This window comes from Nannobrachium achirus (assembly GCF_963921795.1).
Source record: "Nannobrachium achirus genome assembly, chromosome: 20".
In the NCBI taxonomy this organism is placed as follows: domain Eukaryota; kingdom Metazoa; phylum Chordata; class Actinopteri; order Myctophiformes; family Myctophidae; genus Nannobrachium; species Nannobrachium achirus.
The window spans coordinates 33,656,397-33,669,811 of NC_137827.1; the positions used below are offsets into that span (position 1 = coordinate 33,656,397).

At 43.7% G+C, this 13,415-nt stretch overlaps 1 protein-coding gene across 1 annotated transcript in view; it reads right to left on the reverse strand.

Annotated features, from left to right (window-relative positions):
• The window catches only part of stard9 (StAR-related lipid transfer (START) domain containing 9), a 58,222-nt gene extending 45,052 nt beyond the window's left edge, over window positions 1-13,170 (reverse strand). Inside the window, exons 1-3 of the mRNA XM_080750992.1 lie at window positions 12,973-13,170; window positions 10,066-10,135; window positions 6,852-6,968 (exon numbers count right to left, since the gene is read on the reverse strand). Of these exons, the coding sequence (XP_080607118.1) occupies window positions 6,852-6,968; window positions 10,066-10,135; window positions 12,973-13,019 (234 nt within the window). The 5' untranslated portion in view covers window positions 13,020-13,170. The remainder of the gene's footprint in view (window positions 1-6,851; window positions 6,969-10,065; window positions 10,136-12,972) is intronic.
• Between the last annotated feature and the right edge of the window lie 245 nt (window positions 13,171-13,415).

Sequence of the window (13,415 nt, forward strand, 5' to 3'; positions counted from 1 at the left end):
GGTGTGTGTGTGTGTGTGTGTGTGTGTGTGTGTGTGTGTGTGTGTGTGTGTGTGTGTGTGTGTGTTTTCAAGTGTGTGCTGTGCTGTAAATGCATGTCTGCTTGTAAAACTGTGTGTGTGTGTGTGTGTGTGTGTGTGTGTGTGTGTGTGTGTGTGTGTGTGTGTGTGTGTGTGACGTCATCAGGGACGCTTGCTGCAGGCTAACCAAGCAGCGTTAAGAGCTCACCACATTTAAAAACATCAGCTCTCCATCACTGCCTTCGCCAGCCTTGACGTCACCAAACGGCCTCAGATTCATTTAACCTCCACAACTTCACTCAGTGGGAGGGAGTCTCTGAAGATTAGACTAAATGTGTTGTAGGGCCTAGCCACTGAATATTTAGAAGGAAAAGAAGACGGAAAGAGAGCTGCACTCTTTCTAGCTCTCCCTCCCTCTTACAGTTAAAAGGGAATGGACTTCAACATACACTGAAGTGTGTTTCATGCCAATAAAGCTTATTGAAAAGTGGCGACTGCCAAGAAATAAACTTGATCTGCGTCTCTGTGCTCCATCTGAGATTAATGTACATAACTACAGGGCTCTCTCTCTCCTCTCACCCCCCCCCCCCCCCCCCCCCCCGTCTGTTGGTCCAAAGACACAGAGAACATGTATTTATGCTGTAGTGTAAAGTACATTGTGTCAATAAAGCTTGAAATTGAAATGATTGCAAAGGCAATGTTCATACTGTTGAAAAGTTTCTCTGACCAAAAAACTTGATCCAAACTTGTCTCCCCTTCTTTATGTCCAGGAATAGAATATGAGCATACAATGATGCTGTAAAATAAACAGCCAACAGCCATGCAAAAACGGCTGCAGGCTTGCTCATTCTCATTCCTTCTCATCCCTGTCCCAGGCCAGGACTATAGTGTGATACTTTGAATTGTATTTATTCAGTGCCAGTTTAAGAAGCTTACTGATTTAAAGTGACTGCAAAGAAAACAAGGCAAGTTCCAGAGGAGTTTCTCTTTTCTGCTCTGTGGAACAGACCCAACAGCTGCACAAAACTTCAATCCAGAGAGAGAAGAAATGCATCTCTTTCTCTTTCCGTCTCTCATTCCAAATGGAAGACACTGACTGCAGAATATATAATTAATTGCACTTTATACCAATAAGGTATAATAAATCCTGAATTGAGTTATTGATTGCAAATAAACAGTCCAAAAGCCACTAAAAAAAACATTTAAAAATCATTCAGCCTCTCTGTGTCTCCAGGACTGGACAGCAGAAAAAGGAGCCTAAGGTCACCCAGTTTCCGTCTCACGCTTTGGAACTGGGCTACACAAACACCACAGCCGGTCCCTCAGCAAAGCTGCATGCTTATGTGTTTACAGATGGGGAAGAAATGTCATTGGACAGATCCTCGAATCGTCTCAACTTCCTACAAGCGAAATAATCAGGGTCAAAGGATTAAGGAGTGATACACGTGAAGTCTGAGGGGAACAGAGCGACAGACAGACATAGACAGGGAGTCTGGGAGACGGCAGCAACAGACAAGAGAGGAAGTTGTTTGGCTGGAATTCAACAGCGCAATTATTTGTCACACATTTGCAGAATTTGTAGGTCAAATTTGCATGGAAGGCCAGAGAGGTGATGTATGGGGGGGGGGGGGGGGTCGAGGGAAAGACAGGCTGCTCTTCATTATTCAGGGCCTGCCTACACATGGGAGAGAGAGAGAGAGAGAGAGAGAGAGAGAGAGAGAGAGAGAGAGAGAGAGGGGGACAAGGGGGGGGGGGGTGAGAATAAAGGGGCATGGTTCCAGTGCAGCCCCAAGGTCCCCCCTGGGGCAACGACTGGACTTTAAACAAATAAATAAAAACCATATCTGGAAAGAGCCTTTGGAGGATTTTCGATGTTCCGCCCACAATACTAGTTGAAGCAGCCAAGGCAGAGCGCGCGCACGCACGCACGCACGCACACACACACACACACACGAGTGAATGTTGCAGTCTTTATGGACGGCAGGGAATGAGTTCTCCAGCCTTCTCATCTGGCATCCATAGGGCACTGTACTAGAGCGGTATAGGCTCCATCATTGGGCAATAAATCAGTGCAACGCATACTACTGTATGTAGCAGACCTGTGTCACATTGTAGGCACATACCCGCAGATGCTGTTCATTGTTTGTTGCATCATGCAAGGAGAAAACATTTCTTGCTAGATGGGTGGGGTTGTTTGTCGCATGGGTTTACAGTATACTGTATAACAACATTTTGACAATTAGTAATTCTGATTCTTTTTTTCTGTGACTGACAGCTTAACTGAGCCTATGGTACCTGATGCAGTAAGGCGGCAGGCCTACCCAAACATTCACATCTTGTAACACCAGTAAGACTCCCTAATCGGGAGATAAGCGACCGTTGGTCGCTTATCTCCACAATAACGGTTGGCTTATAGCAGCTGTCGGTAGGACCATATATGGATTCTGTTAGTGTGGATCTCCTAACAGGGCATCATCTGGGATACAATCCCTTTTATGCCCATATATGGAGATCCCTAATATAATCCCTTTCATGCCCATATATGGAGATCCCTAACAGAATCCCTTTTATGCCCATATATGGAGATCCCTAACAGCATCCCTTTTATGCCCATATATGGAGATCACTAACAGCTAACAGAATCCCTTTTATGCCCATATATGGAGATCCCTAACAGAATCCCTTTTATGCCCATATATGGAGATCCCTAACAGAATCCCTTTTATGCCCATATATGGAGATCCCTAACAGAATCCCTTTTATGCCCAGTTGGTTGCTAGGGTAAAAAAACATGGTTGCTATGGTAAACAGTTGGTTGCTAGGGTAAACAGTTGGTTGCTAGGGTAAAACCATGGTTGCTAAGGTGGTTGCTAACGTACACTAACAGACCAGCAACAACAGACTGTTGCCACAGCAACGTACACAAAGGTTTGTGTACACATGTGGTGTGATGTCATGCTGAAGATATATGACATCACACCGTACACAAACAAAGGTGTGACGTGTGACGTGTGACGGACGGACGGACGGACGGCCGGTGGAGGTTTTCATAGTAAACTGCTCCCTGACGGTCGCAATTACTCCCTTTACCATGCTCTGCAATGCACCACCATGCATGTAAATCACAGGTGCCCTACCTGCCTCCATATGGGCTATATTTCATATTTCTGTGTTGACAGCACTGGGGCTCACCGTCCCGTCTGTGGCTAATGGGACCCAGGCTGGGTCTCAGACCAGCCCTGACCAATGTGTGTGAAAGGGATTAAATGCTCCCGAGTGTGCGATTGGGGGATTCCTTCCCATACAGAGAGACTATTCTTCCCCCTCAGTCAGTCTAGATCTAGAACAGCACTGCTGACACACAGACCCAGATACACCCAGAGCATAATCAAACCACGCACACACACTGTTATTAACAAGGGCAGAGAGACACCGAGAGAGAGAGAGAGAGAGAGAGAGAGAGAGAGAGAGAGAAAGTGTGGAGGAGGACTGACTGTGTTTGGTAATAAAACACCAGCATTGTGCTGCAAACTGAACCCTTGACAGTGACGTCTTTGCGCTGAAATTTAACGGGAAGAAATGACTTAAGTGAGGCAGCTGTGAATTTGGCAGGCGAGGGTTGGGGGGGGGGGGGGGGTCAGTGAACCCCCCTTGCCTTTCCCTCCCCCCTCCAAACATGGAATTCTCTCCGCCTTGTCTCCATTTATTCCCTCGCTCTCTCTCCATTCCATTTTCTCTTCATCTATCTAAACCCTATCCTCTTTCCCCCTCTTTTTCATTTCCCTTTCCCCCATAGCCAATGAGAGCAGTGAAGTGTGCTGCGTTGATTAAATAGTGGAAAATGCTGTAATACATTAAAACGATATCTATGCCTGGCAAAAAGGCAGCGTGTTTAGACAAATAACCCCCACTTCTCCATCGTGTTAACTCAACAGCTGGCTTCCATTATAGACTGCGGCTGTGCGTCTGCCCTGTTCCAACATCGTAGCGTACCTCGTCTCACCTAACACAGCTCTCCCCGGCCTTCTCTCTTTCCATAATCTACTCTCTCCCATAATAGAGATACTAGCTCAGCCTGCGTCCCAAGTGAGAAATTAAAGCTATCTTTGAGCCCTGGAACCGCAGTCATAAAAACCTTGTCATGTGGGGGACCCACCAGTAACACACATCCCTATTTTGGCTTCCAAACTATAGTTTAAAGACACCAGGATCCATGTTAAACACCCCTTTCTTATTTCTGTTTAAATAAGGGTCGACCATATGCAGACGACTCCCTGCTGGAGAACATTGTGTATAGTATCAGTGATGGAGGGGCTGGCCAGACAACACAGAGGCAGACAGGGGAGATGGAAGGAGAGGGCTGGGAGGGGAAGTACAGTGCATGGGGGGGCTATGAGGCCATGGTCTCAGAGGAGCTTACTGGGTGTGGTGGGATAGCACTGGACTGGAAAAGCACAAGTTAAGATCCAGAGCCTCATTCGTTCCACCACGGCCTCAGATTGTCTCTGCCCCATAGGGACTTTACAGGAAGAGAATCCAGTGTCTCAGCTCTGTGACAAAAGATAGGGTAAATATAGTACGAAAATGCATTTATGAAAAAATATGATAAAAAAAGTCCTAACTAACTATAGCATAGATGTGCTGGAGATGATATTCACAGCTCCATATATCTGACCTTTCTTCAGATGACAGATGCAAACCAAAGACACACATTCAGCCAGCAGTTCATCCAAATGTTTTCAACTGTGATGTTCAATCACGTGTGTTGTCTGACGTGGCCATCAACCAGATTCAATCATGAGACCAGTTTATTGACTTCCGGGCTGGGGAAAATAGGTCAGAGTGGCCCTGGTTTGTATTAACCCCTCCCCCAATATATATACAGTATCTCTGCCTCTCCCTCTCTCTCCCCTTCTCGCTCTCACACACGCACGCACGCACACGCACACACACACACACACACACACACACACACACACACACACACACACACACACACACACACACACACACACACACACACACACACACACACACACAGACCCTCGTCGCCCACCCTGTGTCACCAGTGGAATGTGGTCAGTGGCCGCCAGGCCATTCTGACTGGACACTGGACTCAGCCAAGGATGGAGGCTGACAACCAAGGCAGAGAGACTGTGTGAGTGAGAGAGAGAAAGAGAGGATAACTGCTGTACTGTGTCTTGCTCTGCGTCTGTGTGTAGGCTGTAGTCACAGCACAGCCCAGTCTTTCACCAACGCATACAAAGAACAGTCTCAGAGAGGAGGAAGGTCAGTCCTCCTGACGGGAGTGGATCTCCATAAACAAAGACAGTAACATAGAAATAATGTAAAGCCACTAACGCAGCTATTGTGTCGTATAAGAAACAAAAGAATAAGAACACAAATACAATGGGAGCTCTAAAAATAGGGTCGTCAACATCAAAACATGTTCAAGTGTTCTTCCTGCAATAATTATGATCAGGCAGGGCGCTTTCCCCGTTTTGTTTTTGGGCAGCCTGAGCCGAAGCCCCTTCTCCGGTTGCAGCAGCAACCTCCAATCAGAACACTAAAAGAGATCTAATCATCCAATCACAGCACAGACATGAAAGGCAGCTGACTATGGCCGTGCCAGGGCTGAGGCACAAAGACTTCGGGGCAACAGATGGAGTGATATCCAATCCCCTAAACAACCATCTGTAAAGGAAAAATCACACCCGTGTGAACTGAGCGGTGGTCGTGGGGGGGGGGGGGGGGGGGGGGGGGGGGTGCCTGTGTGTGTGTGTGTGTGTGTGTGTGTGTGTGTGTGTCTGGCCTGGCCTGAACAACAGCGCCCCTCCCTTAACATGTGTGGTCAAAAAAGGTACTTCAGGCTACATACAGACACGCACACACGCATACACACACGGCCACGTATAGGAGACGGTGTAACCACCGCTCAAAAAATAATAACACACAAACACACACACACAAACACACAAACACAAACACAAACACACGCACGCACGCACGCACGCACGCACGCACGCAAAAACAACCTTCTTGTTGTGGTTTGTCTTTAAGGACAGCATTTCCTTTTTGCCTCATTGTCCTTTGGTACACGGAGATTGTGACTGGCAAATGTAGAGTCCTGACCAGTGTTTAGCGGTTGGCCTGGCACGTACATGCACACAGCCTACACCCTGTCCGGAGCATGGACCATAGCATGACGACAGCAAACATCCACGATTATAGACCCATTTCTTGTTTACAAACATTGAGACTAAATGCACAGGTGACTGTATCATGTAATGTAATTCCCACCAATCCCCAGACCTGTTGTTTTGGGGAGCGCTGGTTTCATTGGCTAATTTTGGTACCGACCTGTGCGCGCATCTAGTTCTTATCAGTGTAACGTGGACCAGAAATGCATATATTGTGACCAAAGAAATTGCAATTTACGATATTATCATGATATACAAAATATCCCCAACATCCATTATCCTGGGGCGGAACATTTGCCAAAAAAGAGCAGACCTACAATACAAGCTCACAACGCGTCTTTTTCCAAGATTTGGTAGAGATTCAAAAAAGGACGGTATCAAGTACATCATTTCCAGGTCCATTTGACCAATTCTAGAGGGTTTAAATGGTACCGGATATGCAGCTCGGCAAATAAACTATGAATTGATCCCAGTGCATGACGGAGGATAATTTCACAATAAATGTAAAACTCCACGATATGATTATTGTGAGTGTTGTTTATCACGATAAGCGATAATAACGATTATCGTCCCGTCCCTAAAAGAGAATAGAGTGATGCCACATCTCCATAATGTACAGTACAGGTGTCTTACCTCCTCTTGTGAGGCATAGCGGGGATCTGCGGGGTCAGCTGACCAGTAGCAGTAGTCAAAACCAAACTCTAGAAGCTTGTCCCTGGAATCTACAGCGCTGTCTGAACGTCCATCCAGCTGGAGAGAGGTAGGGGACAGAAAAAAAGAAACGAAACGAAATTTGACTTGTAATGTCTCACTGATTATCGAAATAAACGATTCATTCATTCATTCATTCATTCACAGAGACATGACATTTTGGGGATCAATCACAATTTATTTTAATGCTGTGTTTTCTTAGACGCTTCAATGTTTTTGAATTGGGTTAATGACCAGTGTCAAAAGATTAAGTGCAATCAGAATCTAATAATCACCAAGTACATAGGATCAACGGCAGTGTTAAGGCTAATTCATGCTTCGGCGACAAAGGCGACTTCAGTCAATGTAATTTAATTGTGATTATTAGTGCCATCTCATGACACTTTACATAACAGAGCAGGTCAAGGCCATACTCTGTTGTGTAATGTGCTGCTCAACATAATGTATTTTAATCATCTAAAAAGTGCTGAAAAGTTCTGAAAGTACATTATCTTTGCTGAGTGAAATGTCATACAACATTTGTCACCGAAGCATACATCAGGCTTAAGTAACACGATGGTATAATATACAATACTGTGTGAATTGTGTAGCTTTGTGTTGCCAATTATAGCTATCTACTATATTTTACTAAAGTATGGACCTTTGACAAACAGCATGGTTAGTAAACAAATGAAACAGTAAAGTTGCATTAGATCTTATACAGGCCTTCTTCTAGTATTGTGGTACTGCTGGAGTGTGGACTTGAATTTCAGACAATCTTTTTCCATTCATTGCAAGCATTGAAGCGTTTAGTACATTATCGACCTCACTGGGTTAACACTAATCACCCTCTTCTCCTGTTCACTTACTATGAAGGTATTGGTACGGTACCTATCATGGTAAGACATGCCCAGGCAGAGCTGTTGCTTAGGACAGGACAACATCAGGCTTACGGCCACTGAGCATCACTTTATAATCACTGTGTTCACCCTATCATATTAAACTGACTGGGCTAAACTGATGACTCAAATTATGTCTGCAGTGCACCCAGGATGCCTGTCAATGTTAACTTGTACTTTTCTGTGTGCAGCCTTAGTATCAATTCTCAATCCTCACACACAATTAACTGACTCTTTAACCTGTTTCTTTAGCCCCTAAGTACTGTTATGACACTCAACAATGGCCTTGTGGCACACAGATTTAGCTAAGAGCAACACTGCCCTGTTAGTGCTCTCAGTAAAGAGACAGCCACTGAAGAAAGCAGCAGAGCCAAAATGTTTGTCTGTTTTAGTACATCTATTCATCTTCAGTTGGACCCTAACCCATGTAAAAATTAATCCTTGAAAGAAACTAATCATCCTGAGCGTAGTCAGCAAGATTTGTATTATAATCTCTCACTTGCATACATTGTATCTCTTCTCTTTTCACATTTCACCTCTTACTCAGTTCAATTCAGTTATAATACAATATGAGTCTTGGTGTTAGTATCCCTGTAGTTTATTGTCCTCTAGGAATCCCTCTTCTCTCTGTCTTGAATTACTCCAAAAGTGTCCCATTTTCCATAAATGATGATTCCCATGGGAGCCAGAACCACAGCGTGTTGAACACACTCCCCGACAGAAGGAGGCCATATGTGGCTCAACTGTCACCGTCATTCTGAAGTGACTTCCTGCTCGTCCCTTTGTCTGCCTTCTCTACATACAACAGTGTGTAAAAAAGATCCAAATGTAGTGTACAAGAATCTGGTCCTTTTCCTGTGTTTTGTGTTTTGTGTGTGTGTGTGTGTGTGTGTGTGTGTGTGTGTGTGTGTGTGTGTGTGTGTGTGTGTGTGTGTGTGTGTGTGTGTAACTCTTCTGAAATTGCTCAGAACATGTACATACATCATTTACAAATATATCCATAAAGAACACACTCAAAGAAAATGATGCAGTAGCCATACTTGCAGCAGTTTATTATCAAATGCAACCGCATCAAATTTGTCTGAGTGTGCTCAAAGAAACCACTCCAATCCTAGAAACTATCAAAGGAATTCTTTCCTAATATAAATCAGAACATATTTCCTTCTTTAGAATAACAGCATTTTTCCTGGTAGCTATTCAGAGACGGTAGCAGGCGCCACTCCGTTGCAGCAGCATACAGACTATAACAATGTGGCTTCAACAAATCACAGCTACTCAGTCATCTACTGAAAGCTGCCTGATTACTAAATACTCGACACCAACACTGAAAGTGTTGAAACTGCAACAGTGTGCCTGTGTTAAGAAAAAAAATCTAAGTTGTTGTAATTGGTAACAAAATATATTTCTTAAATCACATATAAATGCAATCCATTATTATTATTATTATAAATAACCTTAAAAAGCACAAAGCACATTGTGAAACAAATGTAATCTTAGACGATGCTTTATGTTGTAGTGAATGAAGTTTGACAAAAGGAAGGGCTTGCAACTCACTTAAGATGCTCCAAAACGCTATTAAACAGCAGCAAAAACTATGTTTCGACCTTGCAGTCATCTTCAGGTTCCTGAATGTAGCTGCTTTTGCAGTTTGGCTCAGCACCAAAGACGGAGGATCATGTCATTCTGGGAAAGCACTTTTCTTTTTAAAGCACTTTATTTAGCTTTAAGGATGGTTTAGTTCATTACTAATCATCTTTTGCGACATGTCAGAGCTTCAAAGGTCCTTCCTAAAATGCTCTTTGTTACAAACAGAGGCTCGTATTTCGTGTATCTGGAGTATCTTTCTTGTTAGTCGTTTGCTGTTGTTTGTGCTTTTGTGTGTTCTGCAGTCAGTGCCAGTGCATGCATCTGCCTGGAGGACCTGTCGGTCCAACAGTGTGTGTAAGGCAGGCTCAATAATAAACAGCAGAGGAATCAAGCAGGAAGTGGCCGATCCAAGACTGTAAACATCCTGTCAGTGAGATAGACTGAATGCACCCACCTCACTGGGACCTATACATCCCACACCAAAAAAAAAGAAATACCTAACATGTAAACACAATCACAGAATCACTCTCACTGAATCTCAAGTGCACAGATGCGCGCGCGCGCGCGCACGCACACACGCACGCACGCACGCACGCACACACACACACACACACCCACCCACCTAGTAGTGAAAGTGTGTGTTGTTGGTCTGTATTACTGAAAGCACTCACCTTCACATTTCGGATCCTAACAAACTTGTCCTCCACCTGCACAGCCAGCTTTCCTCCATCCAAACACTCCCTGTGGACAAGAAAGGAATGACAGCTTTTCTTAACTCGTCTCTCAATAAGCATCCATGTTAACGTAATAAACATATCCATATTAGGAAAAGTAATGTGAAGTGATGAATGTCTGTGAAAGGAAAGACCAGGTGCCGAAAACATATTGTAAATACATATTGTAAATCCGACCAAACAAGAGACACCTTCAGTAGTTTAGTGTATTGAAAGTACTACCTTATCAAACAAAGATTAGGCTACTTATCATTTGTTTTTGTTTTTATTGTGTTCTGTTTTTAATTGGGATATAGATCTTTCTTGGTCTGAAATAAAGATTTAATCGAATTATTGTTCTCTTTTTTTTTAAACTTTGTTTATTTGATTTTCAAATGAAGCATTTAAAGTGGTACAATAATAAGAGTAGCAGCTTCTTTTGTACAAACATCAAATATACAACAGTGGTATAAGGATTACAAATCGAATTATTGTTCTTCTGGCAGACAAGTTCAGATCAATTCAAGATAATTTGATAATATGAAATTGGGCCATCATATGACAGTTGCAACAATGTGTCTTCTGTGTGTGTGTGTGTCTTCTGTGTGTGTGTGTGTGTGTGTGTGTGTGTGTGTGTGTGTGTGTGTGTGTGTGTGTGTGTGTGTGTGTGTGTGTGCGTGCGCATGTGTGTGTCTCAAGTCCACTAAACTGGCAAAATGTGAGTTGTGTGCAGTGTTGAACAGTTCAGAACTTCAGATTCAAATGAAAACAGCCCCACACACGCATGAAGCAGTTGGAACACTTTCCAGAACAAAAGTGTGTGCGCCCGCGCGTGTGTGTGAGAGAGGAACAGGGCCAGCTGTATGCACCCCAGCTGCTGAACAAGGCACATCTGATGCAACAGAGTGAAACTGGAGGAAGCCTCTCGCAGAGTGAATTTAAATGTCCAAGGGTGATAATAATGGTGAAATGCTAGCACGGCGTGCAACATCACGCAATACTCAGCACTTTGATGGCCTCAGTTTGTGGCACACAGCAGACAAGGAGGCTGTCGTAATCGTGTGCCTTTCCCTGCGGGTTTCGTTTTGCCACTGGCCCTGCCCTAAACCACAGCCTTCAATCTCTAACCAGGCTCTCATCAACATGAAGGAGAAGAGAAATGCAAGGGGGTGGTTGGTGCATCAACCCCCTTGCATTCTCTGGTTTTACTATTTTCCATGGAAAATGGTAAAACCCCAACTCTGTTTTGATACAAACCAAAATAGAGCACTTTGACAATTGTGTTTTTTTTTTTTTTTTTTTTTTAACTCATCTGGGATCTGCCTGCTCTTTTGAGAGGTCTATATTCCAGACTATTCCATACAGTCAAGGGAAGGGAGATCATTGTTTCGTTGAAGTTCAATTTCAGATTCACCAAGCTGATTACTGCTCAGATGGTCATGATGAGTGCTCAGGGGTGAGCAGTTAATATTGCTCAGGGACACAAATAGCCGGGGCCCGGACACGAACCATGGTCCTTCTGTTTCACAAATGACCACACTACCCATTCAGTTATGGTCGCTGTAAGCTATTGCTGAACAGTGAAACAAAAGACTGCATGCTTATGCCAGGCCTATTGACAAACATGGCTGACTGGGCTCTCTTTAAATGTTATCTCTGTGACACAGAAGGTTGTTTTCTGAATATGTAATGCATCCAGACCTGCCAGGCAGGCAGGAACCATAGATTTCCATGACGGTGAACATCAGTATGTTTGTGTTGCAAAATGTCATGAAGACTGTCTTAATTAATTGTTTTCTGGTCCTTCATACTGCAGCTTGAACATTTTTGGCATTCTGTAAGACGGTTTTAGATTAATTACATGAGCAAAATAGCCAGCAAGCACTGAATGTATTTCAAATATCTCCAACCTCTGGCTCCCCCAAAGACCTTTAACTCAACATGCTGTAGTAATTTGGCCTAAAAGTAGTGGGGGTGCTCTAGTGGGACTTGCTGACTTTACTGCCTCCCTGTGTTTTTGTGCTACTTCAACATAGAATTTTACAGCACTGTAAAATGGGGGATTTTTCCCCTCACTTTTTTGTTGTGAAACAAAGGTGAATAGTCAACTAAAGGTAATAAAGACATTATGGTCAAATGTTTTGTATCACATCACAACTAATCGAATTCTCTACTGCAAAGGCATTTGCAATATCAGATAATGGAGTAATGTGTGCAGCTTTAATTATATTATAATAATTTATATTATTAGAGGTAGAGCTAAATATTGGTTTCCATGCAAGACTGCCTGTGATTTGATTTCCCTGGCCTGGACATTAGTAACCACCCCCTCCTCTCCTCCCTCTCCTTATACTGACAGCTACAGTTGCTGTCGTGTTTCACCATCACCATGTGCTTCTTTATACTGTAAATGCCTATAAACGCATATAGAAATACTCTGGAATAAGTATGGTATTCTAAATTTACTTGAGTACAAAAGTATTGGTATCAAAAGTAATAGTACAATATTTGGATCCGAGGTGTAGTGGAGTAGTGGTAAGGTAAAAGTATTGGAAATTGGAAGTAAAGTACAAATACCACAAAATTGTACTTGAGATGTTACTTTAGTTAACACCGATACACCACTGTGTAAATAATAATACATGGGAGTCGTTCGAGAGTGGACTTCGTCGTCAGCGCAGCGCCCACAAGGACAATTCCCTTGGTTAGTAACAACAGTGTCACGCTCACAACAAGTTACAGAGGAATTGTAATGAACATGCACGCAGGCTGGCTTATTGTTGACGTCCCGTCGCCCATTTATACAGAATTAGTTTCAATGCAAAACGGTTAGTTAGACTAAGTACAACCTGAGTGAAGGCTTACCTTGCAGTGAGGGGACGAACTCGAATGGCAACTTTAACATTTGCCATGTTGCCATGCGAAGAGTTTTCGCGTAACTCCGTAGACAGGTTCGAAACTTCAAGCTACCCATGCAAAGACATGTCCCATTCTGTAGTTATCCGGTTGAAACGTCCGAAAAGCGGCTTATTGGCAACCGTCATTCACATTCACGCCATTTCTCCCGGCAACCGAGCCCCCTCCTCCCCAACGCTCAACTGTTCACTGAAACTTCCTGCCTGATGGCAAGATAGGGCTGAGGCGGAGCGCAGATGCTCATGGCTACTCCTCCTGTAATATTCTTTTTGGCCCATTGGTTGGATGTACATAATCAATCAATCATAAAACTGCCCACACACAAAAGTAACATTTTGTACAACTTTCATAGGCCTACTAGATGGTTATGCTATTCAATAAAGCACAATACA